We start from the raw sequence: 21,774 nt of genomic DNA, 5'->3' as shown, positions 1-21,774 counted from the left end.
ATACCATTTACTAACTCATATGGTAGCCTGAGAGGACAATATATGTGAGTAATATGATAGGATTCCACAGAGAGAATTGTACCTATACCGATCATAAAATGCAGCAATAAAATGTGTATGTGAAATATAACATACTCACTCCCTCTTGTATATCCAAATTCATGACCCTCTTTACCTCTCAAAAGTCCATAGAAAACAACTTAGAGTTAGATTACAAAATTATTAACTTGCATACACTGGCCTTTCTTGGGTCATCATTATGTTAAAATACGTAAAACAATATGTGATGCAATCACTGAAAGGCTATTTATTCCCACATCTCTACAGTATACAGTAATATACTAAGTACAGTGCCCAATGTACAATTCACTACGTGTATAATGTGTCTAGTATACAGTTATCTAGCCTGCACTTCTGTCCACCTGTAATCCATTTCCATTTCTATACTTGTATTCAATACTGGACTGCTTTCTAGATCACGTTATATGTACTTCACTTCTCTCTACTTCCACTATGCCCTGTAGTTCTTTCCACCAATGCTTAATATAATGCAACTCGCTTTTCATGTCCTACATGTCCTGAACTTCTCTGCCAGTACTACATATATTGAACTGCTCTCTCCCTTTACTACATGTACTGTACTGCTCTGTCCCTATACTGCATATACATCAGAAATGGAACGTCACACAAAGGGTTGTGCTTCAAAAATCTTTCAGTGTTTTATTAAGTGTTTTAAGTAGAGCTTTTGGTGAAACGTTTTTCGGTACGTACAAGTACCTTCATCAGACTCTTAACAGAAGGGTAGAGTGATATGCACGATATTTCGAACTATAGCCACTGGAGCCACTGGATTCTCCGCTCGTTCGCCCGCAGGGTCCGCTGGAGTAAATACAATTGGTGGTCAGTAGCAAAGGATGGACGCGGCACAAAGCAGAAACGTTTTTCGGTACGTACAAGTACCTTCATCAGACTCTACATACAAAAGAAGTAAATAGAAATACAATCATGTGAGGAGAGGTGCACATAATATACAATATATACAACTTATATACATTTCAAGGCCCAGATATGAAGAGGCAGGGAACACGATGGTAGATTTCCGATGTTTCTAGAGTCAATATAGTACAGGCAGAACTAAGTGACAGGTAATGAGGTATACAAAAATTGAACCATATTGAATAAAATTAAATAAACATGCCAGGAAATGATATTGTAGTCTGGTTCGTTTTTCTTATCCTGAAACTGATATCGGATTTAAGGAAAAGCTAGAAAACATATGATAAGTACCTTAACAGAAGGGTAGAGTGATATGCACGATATTTCGAACTATAGCCACTGGAGCCACTGGATTCTGTTAACACACAGGAAGTCACATAAGTAATGCATAAACATTAAAATAAATGGTTGGCAGAATATGGACTGTTGGCCATATATCAAAAAAGAGAAAACTTTCCACATAATTAACATGTGCTGATAATGGGCTGATGGGTACAATGTAGCCGATATGTGGGCTATAATGCGTACAACACATTGGTGAGTGGGTATAATGTAAACAATGTAAGCTATGATGTATATAACGTAAACACTATATAGGCTCTGATATTTGATAATATCCTAGTGACATATAGCAGCTCGTTGCCTAGGTAGACAATGTAGGCTATGGTGCATACAACACATTGGTACAGTGTGAACCATTATGATGCTTGTCAATATACTGGTGACATATAGTAGCTCGTTGCCTAGGTGACTTACCTCCGCTCGTTCGCCCGCAGGGTCCGCTGGAGTAAATACAATTGGTGGTCAGTAGCAAAGGATGGACGCGGCACAAAGCAGTCAGCTGTATCGCTGTAAGAAAAGGCGCGTACAGCGAGTGCCGGAGGTCCGGTATAAACTGGCCAGACGGCCAATAGAGAAGGAGCCGTGGCGCACGCTCAGAATGAGCGAGTGACGTGGCCGTGTGTGACGAAGGATCGCGCATGCCCAGTGCGCCGCAGAAGCCAATACTATGGAGCATGCGCGGAAAGCGGAGCTTCCGTGCAGAGACCCATACTGTGTCCTGTGTGCACAGGCAAAGATGCAGTGTTATACTATAGAGCAACCCCTGGTGACCGGAGGATGTAATCTCTAGTGATATACCTTGCTACTGGGCAAACAAGTTATGACCAATTGTGAGACATGTGAGAGAACAAAAATTATAATTATATGCCATTAAGGAAGAGTAAAGAATTGGTGAATAGAAAAAGAGAAGAGAATAGAAAAAAGAAAAGATATAATAAAGAATAGAAAAAAATAAATAATAATTAAAAAACGAAAAGTTAAACATAAAATTGAAAAATAAAAATAAAATAAAAATTAAAAATTAAAAATAGAAAAAATAGAAAAAATTATAATAATTATTTTGGAAAAACGTAAAATAGTGCTACAAAGTAGAGGAAAAGGAAGGTTCTACTATAACCATGATATGCCAATTAAAAACAAAAAGGATACTTTTAAGGTTGCGGACCCTGGAGGGTGGATTGCGGTGAGGTGTCAGCGAGCCTGTATAGGAGAGACAAGAACAATATGATAACATAGATGAAAAATATGTAATGAGCGGCTACAAATCAAATGAAAGCGTTGAGATCATAGTCGCGGTTAAGCCCCTTGGGTTCCAATGTCTGTAACCTGTGGATCCAGAAGGCTTCCCTTCTTTTGAGGATGGTGATGCGATTGCCACCCCTCCTTGGGGCTTCTACATGTTCCAAAACTTGGAAGCGTAGTTGCGAAATGCTATGTTTCATATTCTCAAAATGGGCTGGGATTGGGAGTAATAGGTTTCGGCACCGGATGTTAGACTTATGCTGCTTGATGCGGTCTCGCACACGTTGGGTGGTCTCCCCAACGTATGCGAGACCGCACGGGCATTTAATCAAGTACACCACAAAATTAGAATCGCAGGTGAAGTAATCTTTCACCGGGATTGCTCGTCCGCTATGTGGGTGGTATATCCTATCACTCTTGAGCACGTTGGAGCACTGGTGGCAGTGAAGACATGGAAATGTGCCTTTCTTCTGTGTATTAAGAAATGTCTGTCGTGGGATTCTGATTTCAGAACCCAAGTCTGCCTTAATGAGTCTATCTCGGAGATTACAAGGACGTTTGAAACATGGTAAGAATGGTTGCGTGAATTCCTTGATATTGGGATAGGCTCGTCCGAGCAATGACCAGTGTCTCCTGATAATGTTGTGTACCTTATAAGAAAAAGGATGGAATTTATGAATATTTATTCATAAATTCCATCCTTTTTCTTATAAGGTACACAACATTATCAGGAGACACTGGTCATTGCTCGGACGAGCCTATCCCAATATCAAGGAATTCACGCAACCATTCTTACCATGTTTCAAACGTCCTTGTAATCTCCGAGATAGACTCATTAAGGCAGACTTGGGTTCTGAAATCAGAATCCCACGACAGACATTTCTTAATACACAGAAGAAAGGCACATTTCCATGTCTTCACTGCCACCAGTGCTCCAACGTGCTCAAGAGTGATAGGATATACCACCCACATAGCGGACGAGCAATCCCGGTGAAAGATTACTTCACCTGCGATTCTAATTTTGTGGTGTACTTGATTAAATGCCCGTGCGGTCTCGCATACGTTGGGGAGACCACCCAACGTGTGCGAGACCGCATCAAGCAGCATAAGTCTAACATCCGGTGCCGAAACCTATTACTCCCAATCCCAGCCCATTTTGAGAATATGAAACATAGCATTTCGCAACTACGCTTCCAAGTTTTGGAACATGTAGAAGCCCCAAGGAGGGGTGGCAATCGCATCACCATCCTCAAAAGAAGGGAAGCCTTCTGGATCCACAGGTTACAGACATTGGAACCCAAGGGGCTTAACCGCGACTATGATCTCAACGCTTTCATTTGATTTGTAGCCGCTCATTACATATTTTTCATCTATGTTATCATATTGTTCTTGTCTCTCCTATACAGGCTCGCTGACACCTCACCGCAATCCACCCTCCAGGGTCCGCAACCTTAAAAGTATCCTTTTTGTTTTTAATTGGCATATCATGGTTATAGTAGAACCTTCCTTTTCCTCTACTTTGTAGCACTATTTTACGTTTTTCCAAAATAATTATTATAATTTTTTCTATTTTTTCTATTTTTAATTTTTAATTTTTATTTTATTTTTATTTTTCAATTTTATGTTTAACTTTTCGTTTTTTAATTATTATTTATTTTTTTCTATTCTTTATTATATCTTTTCTTTTTTCTATTCTCTTCTCTTTTTCTATTCACCAATTCTTTACTCTTCCTTAATGGCATATAATTATAATTTTTGTTCTCTCACATGTCTCACAATTGGTCATAACTTGTTTGCCCAGTAGCAAGGTATATCACTAGAGATTACATCCTCCGGTCACCAGGGGTTGCTCTATAGTATAACACTGCATCTTTGCCTGTGCACACAGGACACAGTATGGGTCTCTGCACGGAAGCTCCGCTTTCCGCGCATGCTCCATAGTATTGGCTTCTGCGGCGCACTGGGCATGCGCGATCCTTCGTCACACACGGCCACGTCACTCGCTCATTCTGAGCGTGCGCCACGGCTCCTTCTCTATTGGCCGTCTGGCCAGTTTATACCGGACCTCCGGCACTCGCTGTACGCGCCTTTTCTTACAGCGATACAGCTGACTGCTTTGTGCCGCGTCCATCCTTTGCTACTGACCACCAATTGTATTTACTCCAGCGGACCCTGCGGGCGAACGAGCGGAGGTAAGTCACCTAGGCAACGAGCTACTATATGTCACCAGTATATTGACAAGCATCATAATGGTTCACACTGTACCAATGTGTTGTATGCACCATAGCCTACATTGTCTACCTAGGCAAGGAGCTGCTATATGTCACTAGGATATTATCAAATATCAGAGCCTATATAGTGTTTACGTTATATACATCATAGCTTACATTGTTTACATTATACCCACTCACCAATGTGTTGTACGCATTATAGCCCACATATCGGCTACATTGTACCCATCAGCCCATTATCAGCACATGTTAATTATGTGGAAAGTTTTCTCTTTTTTGATATATGGCCAACAGTCCATATTCTGCCAACCATTTATTTTAATGTTTATGCATTACTTATGTGACTTCCTGTGTGTTAACAGAATCCAGTGGCTCCAGTGGCTATAGTTCGAAATATCGTGCATATCACTCTACCCTTCTGTTAAGGTACTTATCATATGTTTTCTAGCTTTTCCTTAAATCCGATATCAGTTTCAGGATAAGAAAAACGAACCAGACTACAATATCATTTCCTGGCATGTTTATTTAATTTTATTCAATATGGTTCAATTTTTGTATACCTCATTACCTGTCACTTAGTTCTGCCTGTACTATATTGACTCTAGAAACATCGGAAATCTACCATCGTGTTCCCTGCCTCTTCATATCTGGGCCTTGAAATGTATATAAGTTGTATATATTGTATATTATGTGCACCTCTCCTCACATGATTGTATTTCTATTTACTTCTTTTGTATGTAGAGTCTGATGAAGGTACTTGTACGTACCGAAAAACGTTTCTGCTTTGTGCCGCGTCCATCCTTTGCTACTGACCACCAATTGTATTTACTCCAGCGGACCCTGCGGGCGAACGAGCGGAGAATCCAGTGGCTCCAGTGGCTATAGTTCGAAATATCGTGCATATCACTCTACCCTTCTGTTAAGAGTCTGATGAAGGTACTTGTACGTACCGAAAAACGTTTCACCAAAAGCTCTACTTAAAACACTTAATAAAACACTGAAAGATTTTTGAAGCACAACCCTTTGTGTGACGTTCCATTTCTGATGATCAAGTTGGGTTGGGCCCCTACGTTCACACCACCATTACTACTCCTACTGCAACCCTCTTACCTATACTGCATATACATTACTTCTTTCTACCTGTTTTACATGCTGGATACTTCTCTCTATCTGTACGGTACTACTTTCTATCTGCATGTACTGTATAGCCATCAATGTGTACTGCCTATATAGTATATTGCCCTTTATTGGCCACAAAAATTATTCCTTTTTTTTCTTAGCCCATACACATTATATTGCCCCTTACACAATATATTGCCCCCTTTTTTGCCCCCACACTTAATATTCACTACTGCAGGCCCCCTGATCTTTAGGCCCTCATTCAATTACTTTGGTTCCATTATGGCCAAATCCACCCTGCTTATACTACATACACTAGATGTCTCTCTACTTGTGTTCTATAAACTGCACTGCTACCTACCTGGCAGAACCTTCTTCTTCACTCCACTTGGGCTGAGAGTGGCTCTATTTTATTGTTACTGTACACTGTGTACTGTACAGATTCCAGCAGATATTTCTTGTTTTGTATGCAAAGTTTTTATTAGGTTTCTGCTTGTTCCTTATCTTTCATTCTTTCTTCATCTTCATAACAATTTGTCTTGGAACAAACTAATAGTGAGGTGCATTATACTTTATATTAGTGAATGTATATGCAAAGAAATATATTTTTTAGTTCACAAAATCCAGCTAGCCTCTCGGTGGACATCCAGTATGTCAGGGGCTATGCTCTCGTTGTGTTACTAGTTGTGACAATATTCCTGCATCTTCCCTGGTTATTTCAGGGTTTATGTGGTGTTATCAGCAATATAATTAATGGAAGAAATGATTTATCTGAATATTTAGCACAATGTTAGACAGAATGAATGTTGTGTTAACAGATTCACTCTAATATATTGGCTGCTAAGTGGGGAAGGTCTGACTTGCTTGTTTTTGACTGTCATTCCTCATCCCTGGGATTGATAAAACACAGAAAACAACCAGACAGACTTTATTCCTAAAAACAAACACCTTGGGTCCTTTATGTTACCATTTATATATTCTTTCTAAACATTCATTACTTTAATTTTAGAGTGACATCATGTTTTGTTTTGTTTTTTGCTTTTAGACAGTCATAAAGTGTTACTAACATTTCCCACTACTGCAGACCCCTAAATCAAATAGTTACAATGTGGCAAACTCAATGGTATCGGCAAAATGTTTCTATATAGAACATATTCTAAATGGAAAATTTCATGAATCATGAAAATAAAATATTTGGTGCAAATGGTTATTATGAATGAAAACTGCCTACCGTATATACTTGAGCATAAGCCGAATTTTTAAGCACAGTTTTTGTGCTGAAAAAGCCCCTCTCGGCTTATACTCGAGTCAAGCAAAAAAAAATTTTTTTTTTTTTTTTTGTGGGGGAAGGGGGGTGTCTATGACCAGCCACAATAGTAATGTATAGAATCTCCCTTAAAATAGTGGAATAAGAAAGAAGCTTTAAAAAATATAATAAAAAATAAACTAAATAAAAGTTCTAAATCCCTCCTTTCCCTAGAATACATGTAAAAGTAGAAAATGACTGTGAAACACATACACATTAGGTATCCCTGTGTCTGTAAGTGCCCGGTCTACTGAATATAGGGTATCTGCAGTGCTCCTGTTCCATCAGGAAGGGGTTAATAGGAGCACTGCTGATACCCTATATTCAGCCAGACTGAATTCCAAGTGGGGGAAAAAAACAGTCCTCAAGCTCAGGGAAGGGGCAGACAGACAACCAAAACACCCCCTCCCCTTCCCCAGCACCTACTGCACTCAAAACTCCGACCATTTTATTTTTGACTCTTCTTATTGGTTCTTACCTCATTGTATGTACAGTCCCTTCTAGTTATAGTAGGTGGGCAGTACTATATTTGCTTAAATATTACGATCTGAGTCATGTATGACCATTTCAACCACTTTTTGATCTCAGGAAGCCAGAAGTTTCTGTTCAGCACAATGTCTCCTTTCTATCATACATATACAAGCTGTGCTGTACATATGATACCATTGTCTAGGACACTTGGTGTTCCTAAAGGGGTTGTCCCGTTCATATTTCATTATTTAAATCTGATGTTGAGGGACCCCCCAGACATAACAAAGTGGTAGTGAATTCTCCCCAGACCTTGGTTTTCAGCACCGACAATTCCGTTCATCAGTATATACGTCCTCCAGCAATTTGTGCCCGGAGATTGGTGCCGGCAGTCTCAGGCCTCAGCTGTAACCTCTTCACACACGGCACATCACAGCAGTCATGTCAAACAGGACATCATGGGTGACTTTTGCTGGGGGACCTGTATACAGACAAATGAAGCTTAAGGCCCTTTAGCAGCAGTATTACATAAAATTATGAGTTGGACAACCCCTTTAAGACTCCCATACATATAAAAGAAAAGTTGACTTAACCCACCAATTTCAGTGGCAGTTTCAAAATATCTTGTGGATATTTGACTTGATCTCAATTCTCCCCAAAAAAGAGATGTCACGACAAGGATTTAGTGTATTAAAGGCCCAACAATTTTGTTCTCAAAAGAGGTAAGTGATGTCTGCTAGGGGCTTATGCTCCTCTCCATTGTGTATGGAGGAATGTGAAGGAAGAGCTGTCACCCAAGGAGAGGAGATACATGGCCAGCTTTGCACTTCTCAGATCTCATTGTTGTCACATCAGCCACAGCCTTCAGTCTAAGTGACAGAAGCACAGATAAAGAAAGGCAGTTCTATGGGTAGCTTAATGGTTTAGCATTCACCTGAAAAGCTCCCCAATCCTATATACAGTAATAGTTGAGTCTGCCTTATATTTCATAGGGATAAGGTGTTTTTATATGTAAACAAATTTTCTGGAAATATGATGGAAACAAAAATGCTAAGGGAAAGGGCATTACTTGTGAGTCCTATGCCAGTTTTGAAATAAGGGAAAAGTTTTTAAAATCTGCCAGTGTCTCATAGGTGAAACTTGTGTAGCCACTGAGAGGCACATTCGTGGCTCTAGAGCAGTGGTCACTAGTTAGTGGCTCCTGACCCCCATCTCTCTATGCTCACTATGGATGGCCCTCAGTTGTGGTTATGCAAGTACGGGTTAGAATATGACATAAATACTGGTAATAATGTATATGTATGCAAATTTTTTAGTGTAGTGCCAATTTGGATGCTATAATATATAATATAATGCCACCATATAATTAAAGTGTAATTTCTGTAAATGTTTTTTATTTCATAACAATAAAAACAATCATAGCAATAAAGTTGACCCTTTTATTAATAGGTCTCTTGACAACTCAAAAGCGTATGTAGCCCACAGTTAACAAGAGGTTGTAGACCGATGAAATCCATGCTCCAAATTTAATCCATAAAAGTATATTATAGATGTTCTTTATTAAGGGGATATGTTGACAGATTCCCTTTAATTAACCATCTGCTCATGTAGTTGATTTACATTTTTATTGTATTGATTTTTTAAGTAGAAATATTGATTTATGGGATAGAGTGAGTTGTCACGATTTATAGACTTCCACAACGTTGTATTGCAGGAGCTGCGAAGGCCGGAACATTCGTTACAGAACATGCAGCAATAACGTAAGTCTGAATGCCATTATTAATTTCCTCTCTTGCATTGTCCAAGCTCAGAGCTCTAAACTTGGTCCAGCCCCTGTCTCTGTTTTCCTATACTTCTTCCTTAAATAATCGACAGCGCAGGGCTTTGTACTCACACTTCCCGATAATGTCTCTTCAGCTGAGTCTTCCTGCCAAGCAGTGATTCACAATCTGTGTCAAGAGGAAGTTGCACTTTAGAGAGGATTTAAGAAACAACATTTTTTATCTTAAAGAAGCCAATCTTTAGACATTTATTGTCTGCGGAGGAGACATTGTTTTGTTCATTAAAGAGGAAGGATTTCCTTGAAACATTTCTTTGAAAGCAAATACAACCCTGCGTACTATACATATTAAAATTCTGATAGGGTATGAGAAGAGATTTGTTTCAGTTTGCTTCCCAAAACGCAACACTGGCCTCCTGTGGTCAGAATCTGCATGAAATACCATGTGTCTAGCAGAGAGCAGGTGCAAAAGTCAGCAATATGTGGCGAAATACATGTCAATAATAACCCATCGAAGCAAATCTGAAAAGTAGGGCAATTCATTGTTCTTTAAATGGTTAATCTCACCAGCATGGGAGAAATAGACAACTTCACCATGATAAAATATCAATGGAATTATTATAAACCAACTCTTTATAATAAGAAGACTCCTTCTTCATGGTTTCCCCTCTGATTCCACTTATCCACTTTTGTCCTGTACGCCCAAAACTAAGTAACCTTTATTTTATATATAGTGTAAATATGTATGAATAATATGATCAGTACTTAATGTCTTACAAAGCTTTATCAGACCTTAATGTGTATATTATCCAGGTTAGAGAGTATATAATCCAACAAGCCCTTCAGTAAAAAGCCCCCATGTGAAAATGACCCTATGTGTGATGTAATGTTATTGAGTAGCACACCATCCGCCTTTCTGCTTCTGATGCGCTCAGTAATTCCTATATGAATAGCAACAGTGAAATTTTACTGGAGTGCTTCTTTATGGCCTTATGCACACAGTGGTATTATGGCTCTGGGTTGCATGGACCTGTAGTAGTGCACCATAGAGGTGACCTGGAGCTTAAGTGAACCTGCCACTGACTCTCATTTAATTGGTGCAATTCTCCCTCACGTGCTGTTTTACAGTGATATTCTTCTCTTAAGAGAAGATTGTTTCTAAGGGAGAAGAATATCGCCAATACTTATATATGCTGGCACACAGAGTCCATAGTCAGGATCCATGCTTTGCCAAATTAGCCTGAGGCCTAAACTTTTCATGCTTCACCTTTTCATTAGGTAGGGTATATGGTGCACTATCCCTGTCTGTAGGCAGCATGGAATATAGGCAGGCTCCATCATTGCAATCAACTTTGTTTTACAGAAAAAATAAACTTAAACTTTCATGTAGTTGGTGAGGGAATATAGATATTTGTGTGTGACAAAAAATTTTATTGGGCTTGGTTCATATCTGCGTGATGAGGCAAGCCTTTAAGCTTTTTATACAAAGTAGAAAAATTACAGACCACATGGTTAGATGAGCATTACCATCACCTGCTTCATGCAGAGGCTCCTCTACAAATCATTACTATACAACATTACAATGGTGCTTAAGTTATTACATACCTCCCAACCATCCTGGATTCTGCAGGACAGTCCCAGATTCCAGGTTCTGTCCCACCATCCCGGATTCAACTCATCCGTGTCCCGAGAGGTCACAAATGTGTAGAATACAATGGTGAAGCAGGAGCTGTCCGCAGACAGTGTTCACTTCACCACTGTTCCCCTCCCTCTGCTCCAGCCCCGGAATCTGTAGGCGCAATGTGATGACATCACTCACATCACGTCTGAAGCAGGGTTGTGAGAAGAGGTGAGTATCAGTGATTTTATTATGTTAAACTTTTGTGGGGGGGTATTAGACTGGGGGGAGATAACTGGTGGAAAATTAAGTGGGCAAATAAACTGGTGGTAGATGAAGATGACATTAAATTGGTGACATGTAAAGGGCAATTAAACTGGGGGCAGCTGGAGGGGGCATTACATTGGTGGCAGATGAAGGGGGACATTAAACTGGTGGCAATTGAAAGGGGTAATTAAAATATGGGCAGATGAAGGGTGGCATTAAACTGGTGACAGATGAAGGGGGGACATTAAATTGGTGGCAAATGAAGGGGGACATTAATTTGTGGAGAGGGGGACATTAAACTGGGGCAGATGGATGAATGGACATTAAACTGGGGGTACCGATGGAGGGTTACATTAAACTAGAGGCAACTAGAGGAGGACATTAAACCATGGGAGTAGCTGGAGGGGACATGTCTGCCGCTAGTTTCTCCCAGTTTAATGTCCCCCTCCAGCTGCCCAAGTTTAATGTCCCCCTCTATTTGCCCACAGTTTAAACTGAGGCACGAGGAGAGGGACTTCATACTGTGGTGCAATTGGAGTGGAACATTATAATGTGGGGTCATATAATGTTAGAGTGACTGTAGGAGCAATATACTGTGTGGGAGCACAAAGAAAAAAGGGTGAGAATGGGCAGAGTCATTGTAGAAGTGGGCAGAGCTAAATTTGCCACACATTTTATCCCTCTTTCTGTCCTTTGAAAGTTGGGAGATATGTTATTGTATGCTATATAAACTGAACCTGTGTAGCTTAAAATGCTGCATAAACAGAAAGTAGAGTTTCCCTTTGTTAAACCTGAGTTTACCTGAGCTAACCTTTGAAATAGCAAACAATTTCCTAAACTGATGTGTGGGGGCTGTTTTCTATTTCAACACAGGAGACCATTATCCTTTTCAACACTCACGAAGACCTTAAAATCCATTTTTCCTAAAAGCACCAGTAAAATAGGCATAATACTTTATTGTCTCAGGATGATGCTTGGTGATATGCCAAAAAGGGCTCACATGTAGCCTTTTGCTCTATGACTCTGATCTACTTTATTGGTCACATAAAGGCATGTAGAAATATAAACGCATAGCTATGGTATACTAAGGCTAAGACCCAATGTAGCATCCCACAGCAAAAAAGCACTGAGGGAAAAAATGTGGTGGAAGTGCATTGCATTTTTTTTTCCTGCAGCGCTTTTCACACAAAGTTCGCAGAGGTTTCCTCTGCGGACTTTCTGCTTCAATTATACCTATAGGGAAACCGCTGGTATTTCCGTAGGTATATTTGACATTCTGCAAATTCCAAAACTGTGACAGTTTTGGAAATGTCAGTGTGTCCACTACACGTATTTTACTGCATCGTGGGGATGGAATTTGCTAGAATCCCTTTCCACCGTACAGTGACTGTAAAATGCCGCGTTTTTTTCTCCAGCATTTATGCCGTGCGGGACCCCGGCATAAAGCTGAATTTCCCAATCACATTGCTTGTGTCTTTAAAGCTGTTGACTATACTGTTGTACACCAATGGCACCAGGAATGTCACAACAGTAGTATAACCATCGTCAAAGTCATAAGAACAGTATCTGGCTTACATCCTACTTCTGGCACCTTTTATTGTTGCCAATTTTATACAGTATAAAACTGGCCATGCATGTTACATGGATGTTGAATGAAAGCTTGTTGGCGATCATCTCGTAGTGTCATAGCTCCTCAAGGACAAAAGGTTTATGCCGATTCATACATTTTACTTGGTTTCCTGCTGAAATGGATGGTTTGGACTGATGTGCATCTAATATGTATAGCCATATTACCTCTATATGAATAAGGATCTTGTGCCAAAAAATCTAAGACCCTTTGTGCTTGCCTGCTGTAATGGACGAAACATGCAGAGGTAAGGGTGCATTCACACGGAGTAAAATGGAGTGTAATTTGGAGTGTAATTTTTACACGTGTATTTTGGAGTGTTTTTTTTACACGTGGCGTTTCAGTAGCGTTTACGGAGTGTTTTTTGGAGCGTTTACTGAAGCTGTTTTTTTACACGTGTAAATGCTCCAAAAAACACTACTGAAACGCCATGTGTAAAAAAAAACACTCTAAAATACACTTGAAAATTTTTTACACGTGTAAAAATTACACTCCAAATTACACTCCATTTTACTCCGTGTGAATGCACCCTTAGCAGTAGGGTTGAGCCGATCTTGAATCCGATTTCCAATCATTTTCCATTCGAACCCGATCCCAATTCCTATCCCAATGCAAGTCAATGGGATTTTTTTAATAATCGAAGATCAGATTTTAAAAACTATCCTATTCACTACACAGCATGTAGTCCAAAAAATTTTTAATTTTTGGATTACATGATGTGTAGTGAATAGGATTGTTTTTAAAATGCGATCTTTGATTATTAAAAAAAAAACATTGACTTGCATTGGGATCTGAATTGGGATTGGGTTCAAATGGAAAAGGATCGGAAATCGGATTTTAAAAACGATCCTGAAATTTTTGTTTAAATTTTTGGACTCCATGCTGTGTAGTGATTAAAAAAAAATCCCCCCCTGGTATCCGCTTACCTGCACAGATCCGCTGCCGCTCCTAGTTTTTCTTGGTCCGGTCTTGGTCTCTCCTTCACCGGCCTTAAGAGCGCTGCCACCTCCATAGGCTAGTGTTAGAGAGGATGAGAGTAGGTGGGGCTTGTTGTGGCTTAGGAGAGTGTGGGCGGGGAGACGTGAGTGCATCACTCACATTTCCCCTCCCAGTACCCGCTCACACTCTCCTAAGCCACAAGTCTCGCCTTCTCCCAGCATCTCTAACACTAGTCTAGGGAGGCGGGGGGGGAAGGGGTGCAGAGCACTCTGAAGGCATGTGAAGGAGAGAGGACTGGATCAGAAGAGGGCAGCGGCAGCACTTCTGTGCAGGTAAGTTCAGCGAAGTTCGCCAGTAGATAGATACTACTGTACATTGACTTGTCTAGTAGATAGACAATTCAATGTACAGTAGTAGCTATGTACTCGCGAACTTGCCTCGTCATCCTCACAGCAGCGCAGCACACAGTAATTTAGTAATTTATTCAGCTGAGTATACGGTAAAACAGGGACGAAGCAGAAGAGTGGCAGGCTGCGGTAAATCCATAGCAATGAATAGACGCAGCTGGCACGCAGGGGTTTAAGCGGCCGGCTGCTTCCATTCATTCCTATGGGTGCTAAGCTTTTCCCATAATGATTGGCCAGTAGCCAAGCATTGTGGGAAATAACCTCCGATCTCGATCCCGCCCGAAAAGATTGGGATTGGAATTCCGATCGCAGTAATCAGTTCACTTTTGCAATGTGTGCTGTATATGGCACAGACATACAGTACGTCAAGGTTTATAGGCTGTTTACCAGCAGCTAAGCAGATGAGAAGTAGATAGTGGCAAAAAGTGTTGGTAATCCTAATATGGGTAGCCATAGAGGTAGAAGTGGACAGTGGTGTAACTACCGCCGTAGCAGCAGAGGTAGCTGCCACAGGGCCCAGGACATAAGGGGCCTGGTGACAGCCGCTACCGCTGCTATCATTATACTCGAGGGTCTTTTTCGGACCCCCGAGTATAATGATCGGCGGCCCAGGAGAGACCCCGGCTTGCGTCTCGGGTCTTGTGACATCTGACGTCATTGAAGATGGACTACTTCGGAGGCTGACAGTGTAGGAGCCGGGAGATAGGTGAGTTTTTTTTTTTTTATGTTTTTCTCCCCCCCGGGTCTCCGATTATTATACTCTGGGGTCTGAAAAGACCCCAGAGTATAATAATTGTTTGTGGGTGTCCACAGTGGGACATAATACTGTGTGCAGGGGCCACTATGGGGGATAATACTGTGTGGAGGGTCACTATGGGGGATAATAATGTGTGGAGGGGCCACTATGGGGTATAATACTGTGTGCAGGGGACACTATGGGGGATAATACTGTGTGGAGGGTCACTATGGGGATAATACTGTATTCAGGGGCCACTATGGGGGATAATACTGTGTGCAGGGCCACTATGGTGGATAATACTGTGTGCAGGGCCACTATGGGGGATAATACTGTGTGCAGGGGCCACTATGGGGGATAATACTGTGTGCAGGGACCACTATGGGGGATAATACTGTGTGGAGGGGCCACTGAGGGACATAATACTGTGTTCAGGGGCCACTAAGGGACATAATACTGTGTTCAGGGGCCACTATGGGGTATAATAATGTGTGCAGGGGCCACTATGGGGCATAATAGAGCGCGCAGGAATGCGTAGGAGGGGGTCAGTCGAGGTCGTCGGTCGGGGGGGAGGCCCATGTTAAACGTTTGCCACAGGGCCCCGCCATTCCTAGTTACGTCACTGGAAGAGGATACAGTCTCAGCCAGCCCCCAATGCCTAATAGGCCCAGGAACCCCTTTGCCACATATGGGGACAGCTCTATTGTAAATGGTGCGTGTTGGGGAGAGCAGTGTTAAAGGTTTAAGGCTCACACCACTGGTCCCGAGTGTCTTAAACCTGTCTGATGTTAAACAGCCGACCTGGCAATCCTGGTTAGTCATGAAGTCTGTGACAACATATTTGTTGCATAATAAATCCCAGTTTCCTTTACATAAGCTGCATGTTCCTTTCTTCTTTGTTATGTCCCGTCTGCTGAATGTTTGCTTAAAACAACCAATGTTCAAATGGCGAGAAGACTTCACCAGGCATGAGTCTGCATACGGCTTTAAGATACTGGAATGGCGGAGCATGACCCCACATAAAATAAATGTCTTTCTAATCACAAAACTAGAATTATTTTACAGTTAAATTGGTTTCATGTGTTTTTTCCTCTTGTCAAGTGTTCATGGTAAGCAGCCAGGAGCAAGTTTACACTGATGGAGTTCAGTCAGGATCTATTGTGCATACATATTTCTCTGATGTGTAATATATACAATAATTATGCATTTGTTTATTATTAGAGCCATAAAACCCGTGCATTCCACGCAAAGACATTTAGCATGACACAAACCTTTATGGAGATTTTTGAAACATTGCTCTAGAGCAGGGGTAGGACATTTTTGTCACTCCAACTATTGTGGAACTACATGTCCTAGCATGCATGCTTGCTCTGCTCTTCCTAGAATTACCCATAGAAGTGAATGGAGCATGCTGGGAGTTGTAGTTTCACCGTTGCTGGAGTGTGGAAGGAGGCTTACACTCAGCAGAGCCCCGTGCACTGAGCCTGTATTCATAGGGGCCAGTCGGCAAGTTAGTTGAGAGGTGTACAGCCTCTGTGCACTGCCATACAGATTCCCTCTAAGGCTAAGGCCCCATGGTGTGGAAAAGCAGCTTTTTTTTGTTGCAGATTTTGTTGCAGTTTTTTTAAGCCAAAGCCAAGAGTCTCTACTAATGGAATCAGAAATATATAGAAAGCTCTTATACTTCTAAGTTCTGCTCAATCTAGTCCTGGCTTTGGCTCAAAAAACGCAACAAAATCTTCAACATAAAAAGCTGCATTCTACAATGTGGGGCCCTAGCCTAAGGGTCAAATCAAATCAAAATCAAATCAAATCAAAAAATGCTTTATTGACACGTCCGAATAGGTATTTGGCATTGCCAAAGCTAGTAAAGTGGGCGGGGGGGGGGGGGGGAGTTGGGTTGGGTGGGTGGTGGGTATGGGGGTGGTGGTTTGGGTTATAACAGTCCATGGAGTCTCATCTTCCTCTTCGTTGGTGACCGCTATATGGGGGGGGTGGGGTTGAAGGTGGGGGTGGGGTGGGGCGGGTGTATTGGGATAAATATAACAGTCCATGGAGTCTCATCTTCCTCTTGTTTGGTGACAGCTGGACACATATTGGGCAGCGATCTCCACAGTGGCCTCTTCTTCTCCCAGTAGGATGTAGAGTTTCCTCTTCTCGTCTGCAGATATGAAGTCTGGGATGTGGGCAGAGAGTCTTTGGTAGTAGACGGCCCTCACAGCTGAGTATTTGGTGCAGTGTAGCAGGAAGTGGGTCTCGTCTTCTAAGGCCCCCTGGTCACAGTGCTGGCACAGTCTGTTCTCCCGTGGCTTGTACGTCTGCCTGTATCGCCCCGTCTCTATCTCTAGGTTGTGGGCGCTCAGTCTGTACCGGCTCAGGGTCTGTCTGTGCTTGGGGTGGCGTATTCTCTCCAGGTAGGTGGCCATGGTGTAGTCCCTTTGTAGGGATTGGTACACGGTGAGTTTCTTGGAGTTATTTATTTCGTTTCTCCATTCTTCAATGTACCGCTCTTTGTTTGCCTCTGTGGTCGCCTTTATTTCGGCCTTGGTTATCATCTGTTGGTGTTTTTGGTTTGGTGGTTGGCTGCTGTTTGGTTGGTGGGTGTCTGGTTTGCTCAGGTGGCTTAGCCAGGCTTGGTGGTGGTAGGAGTCGGGCTTGCTCACCTGGATGTGTGCCTGGAAAGCTAGCGCCCTCTTCTGTATGGTGAGCCATAGGGGGAGTCTGCCTAGCTCTGTCCTGCAGGCTATGTTGGTGGTGTTGCGATGGACATGGAGCAGGTATTTGCAGAACTCCAGGTGGAAGTTCTCTGTTGGGCTGGAATCCCACTTTGACTGGTCTGGGTAGGTGGCTGGGCCCCAAACCTCACTGCCGTAGAGAAGGATCGGGGAGATGACTGCGTCAAATATCTTCAGCCAGACCCTCACCAGTGGTTTGAGGTGGTACAGTTGTCTTCTGATGGCGTAGAAGGTTCTGCAGGCTTTTGCTTTCAGGGTTTCTATTGCTGATTTGAAGCTTCCTGATTGGCTGAGCTCCAGCCCCAGGTAGGTGTAGCTGTTGGTTTTCTCCAGTGTGGAGCCGTTCAGTGTGAATTGTGGGGTGGTGGAGGCTTTATTGTGGCCCTTCTTCTGAAATACCATGACTTTGGTCTTCTTCTGGTTGATGGGTAGAGCCCATGTGGTGCTGAATTTTTCCAGCACTGACAGGCTTTCTTGGAGGTCTTTCTCGGTGGGGGCCAGGAGTAGGAGGTCGTCGGCGTATAGCAGGAACTTCACCTCTCGATTGTTCAGGGTGAGGCCTGCGGTTGGTGAGGCCTCCAGGGCTGTAGCCAGTTCATTGATATAGATGTTGAAGAGCGTTGGGCTCAGGCTACAGCCTTGTCTCACCCCTCGGGCCTGTTGGAAGTATGCTGTCCTTTTCCCATTTACCTTCACACTGCCTCCTATTCATGTCAATGGGGGTCAGTTGCAGTTTTTTTCCACTAGCAGTTTTTTCTGCAATATGGGGATTAGCCAGAATCTCATCCACTTTGCAGGTAATGTTAAACCCTGTGTTTTCACAACATGTGGCACTGGCCTTACAGTCATGTTTTGGGCTAGGAAAACAGATCTTGTTGTCTAAATATGATTTGGTTGATGTGAACGTCTCCATTCAGTTGAGGTGTGTTTAGGTCTATAAATCAGCTAAAACATGAAGAATTTTTCCTATCCCAGGCTCAGTTGTGTGAAACGGCCCTTACGCTGAACGTAAAAGTTGTTCAGAATGAGTGTGTAAAAACCAGCTCCCATTGACTTGAATGGTTGCCGGCAAACGAGCACTACCCATTGAAATCAATGGGAGGCTTTGTCCCCTATTTCTTTCAATGTGATATGAGCATATGCCGGCACCCATTCAAGTCAATGGGAGCTGGTTTTTACGCGCTCATCCTGAACGACTTTTACGTTGAGAATGAGCGGAGCGTATACTCCGTGTGAAGGCTCCCTAAGTCAGACTTTTTCCAATTTGGCCCACTGCAGGTTATATCCATTCTTTCTTAATAATAGTTACCGTATATGTCTGTTTGTGTTGTAAAGTGGTGTCCATCGTTGTTCTTATTCCTAGCTCGTTTCTATCTCAGTTTTTCGCTTCTCTTCCTTTTACTATTGCAGAGCAGTAACATATGTTGAGCACTTTACCATTAGCCTTGGAATCCATTTTATACAGTTATTTAGGTGGCTTACACAGTCATATTTAATGCTAGGCTTCCATCCAGAATGTTTGATTTTATGAAAGGAGGATAGTAATGTAATATTTTGCCTATATTAAATAAAAATAGTGAATAACATGAAGATTGCATCATATAATAATTGCACTCCCAAATTTGCTTGTGTGTTATGAGCTGAGGGGAAAATGTCTGTGGCAGTGACATACAGTAGACATGACTCATACTGTGCTACAGAACATGGATGAGTGGATGATATCTGAGAGAGTATAAAACCAGAAATCTGTTTTTTTTTTTTCACTTAGCGCTAAGAAATTGAAGAATTAAAATGGTTTATGCTATCATAATATAGATCCATTTTATACTCCTTTGTAAGGCCCCGTGTATACAGAGCAATCCAGACCAGAAAATCCGTTCCATACATCAGAATGATTTCCTTAGATCATGGTGATCTGTGATGATGGGAGTCCCTACATTCTCAAGGTTTCACTGTCTATACTATATACAACATTGGGTGATGAAACATGAGCAGGCAGGAACTTCTAGCATCATAGATCCCTATAATGCAAGGAGTCCGGTCTCTTGACTAGGTTTGCACCAGAGAATCTGGCTGGTATACACTAATGGATTTTCTGGTCTGAATTGCCCTGTGTCCATGGGGACTTAAAGGAGTTTTGTCATTACATACACTTATCCCCTATCCAATCTCCGGAAACCCCATAAAGCTGAATGAAGTGCCAGCCAGGCAAGCTCACTGCAGCTTCATTCAAATGGTGGGTGTAGTAGGACTTTCGGACCCCCATTCTCCTGATCACTGGAGGTTCTAGTTTTCAGACCTCCAGCAATCTGACACTTATTCCCTATACTGTAGACAGGGTATAAGAGTCTATAATGGCACCCCCCCCCCATTGTGGGACTATTAAAGGATTATCTTATGTTATCTTAAATCCCGGCTGACCCAAAATAACAGCATCATAGACCATATAAATGTATATATTGCGCTAGCGTGAATTTAGCCTTGAACAAAGTTCATTGTAGTCTAGGATGGATGTTCTCCCATAGTGTGTTATTTAAAACTATCCTCAATAAACCACAAAAGGTTTTGTCTTAAATATTTCCTTAAAGTGCTATTTCCATTTTACACATTTATGGCATATTCATATGATATGCCATAAATATCTGATAGATGCAGATTTCACCTATGGGATCTGCACTTATCTCCAGCACAGGAGTCATCACTGACTGCAGTAGCCAGGAGGACCCTTGTTCTAGAAATAGGTTCAGGACAGGAGGTAATAAATGTCTAAGGTTGGGTTCACACCAGCGCTTGAATTTCGTTTGGGGATTTCGTCCCCAAATATGCTTGAAAGTAGGACTTTTCTCCCCACCAGACCCCATTATAGTAAAAGTTTTGTAAGTGGATTGGGTTTCCATTTTTCAGGTCCCCAAGTAGACCCAAAGAACATAAACCCAAGTGCAAATGTGAACCTAGAGTAAGGTGAGAATATTCCTGTAATGACAGACTGGTGATTATAAAGGGTTATTGAAAACTCAAAATGAATGACCTATCCTTAGGATAGGTCAATAGTTTGACTTAGGTGGGGTTCCCTGCACAGTGTATGGCACTGGAATCAGGCAGCTCTGTATGCTGTGTAGTGTCCTGGCTGCGCTATTGTATATAGTAGGCATCCATGGACACAGAACCCCCTTTTTAATAATAATGTGAGCTTAGTGGTCAGACCCCAATCGTTCTGGGAGTTAAAACTTGTTATTATCGAAATACCCCTTTAATAGACTATGAGGTTGCTGCTGCACAATTTGACAGAGTTGATGAAAAATGTCAATAACTAAAGGATTTAGTTTGCCAACAGTTGGCCCTAACAGCAAAGTAGACAATATAATATAATATTTGAAGATAAGAAGTAAAATCCTCTGACCTTAGAAATAATAAAAGTGTTTTAGAATGTCTTCGTTGTTCAATTAGTTTTTACAGGTGTCATTTTATTAAGAGCAGCTAGTGAGGATTAGACTCTGTGAAATCTTACATTGGTCATGATGGTATAACTATATAGTGTCAGGAGGCCACTAAAATTACCAGCTACAAGTCAGGCAAAGATCGGTCCATTCGTGATTCTCACTTACAATAATAATAAAGTCTATTTAATCCAGATGTTCGCACATTTATTGAATACTCAAACAGCTCAGCCTTATTGCACGACATCTTTCACTCCGATCCTGTTTTGAGATGTTAACCTTACTGAAAGGCCAATGTCATACAGATTTCTAAATCCTGAGCGTTCAGCTGGTGTTTTCGTTCGGTCTTTCTCTTCATTTATTTAAAGGGTAGGCCTCTGTTTTTCAACCACTTTCCTTGGAATCACTAATAGAATCTGAAATAGAATCTGGCCCTAAAGTAATAAACTCTACGGTTTCCCTTCACACCTTGTATACATAGAGATATTGTATTTATAGTCAACCAGGTAAAATCACAGTAGCCA

The 21,774-nt window shown here is 41.7% G+C and overlaps 1 protein-coding gene across 1 annotated transcript in view; it reads left to right on the top strand.

Annotated features, from left to right (window-relative positions):
- Nucleotides 1–21,774, top strand: part of ADAMTSL3 (ADAMTS like 3) — a 312,808-nt gene that overhangs the window by 171,617 nt on the left and 119,417 nt on the right. The window contains exon 5 of the mRNA XM_075273425.1: nt 9,419–9,464. Within this exon, the coding sequence (XP_075129526.1) occupies nt 9,419–9,464 (46 nt within the window). The remainder of the gene's footprint in view (nt 1–9,418; nt 9,465–21,774) is intronic.

This window comes from Leptodactylus fuscus, chromosome 5 (genome assembly GCF_031893055.1).
Source record: "Leptodactylus fuscus isolate aLepFus1 chromosome 5, aLepFus1.hap2, whole genome shotgun sequence".
NCBI classification, from domain to species: Eukaryota; Metazoa; Chordata; class Amphibia; order Anura; family Leptodactylidae; genus Leptodactylus; species Leptodactylus fuscus.
The sequence above is the reverse complement of the archived record's forward strand: the minus strand, read 5'-3'. Positions and strand labels throughout refer to the sequence as shown.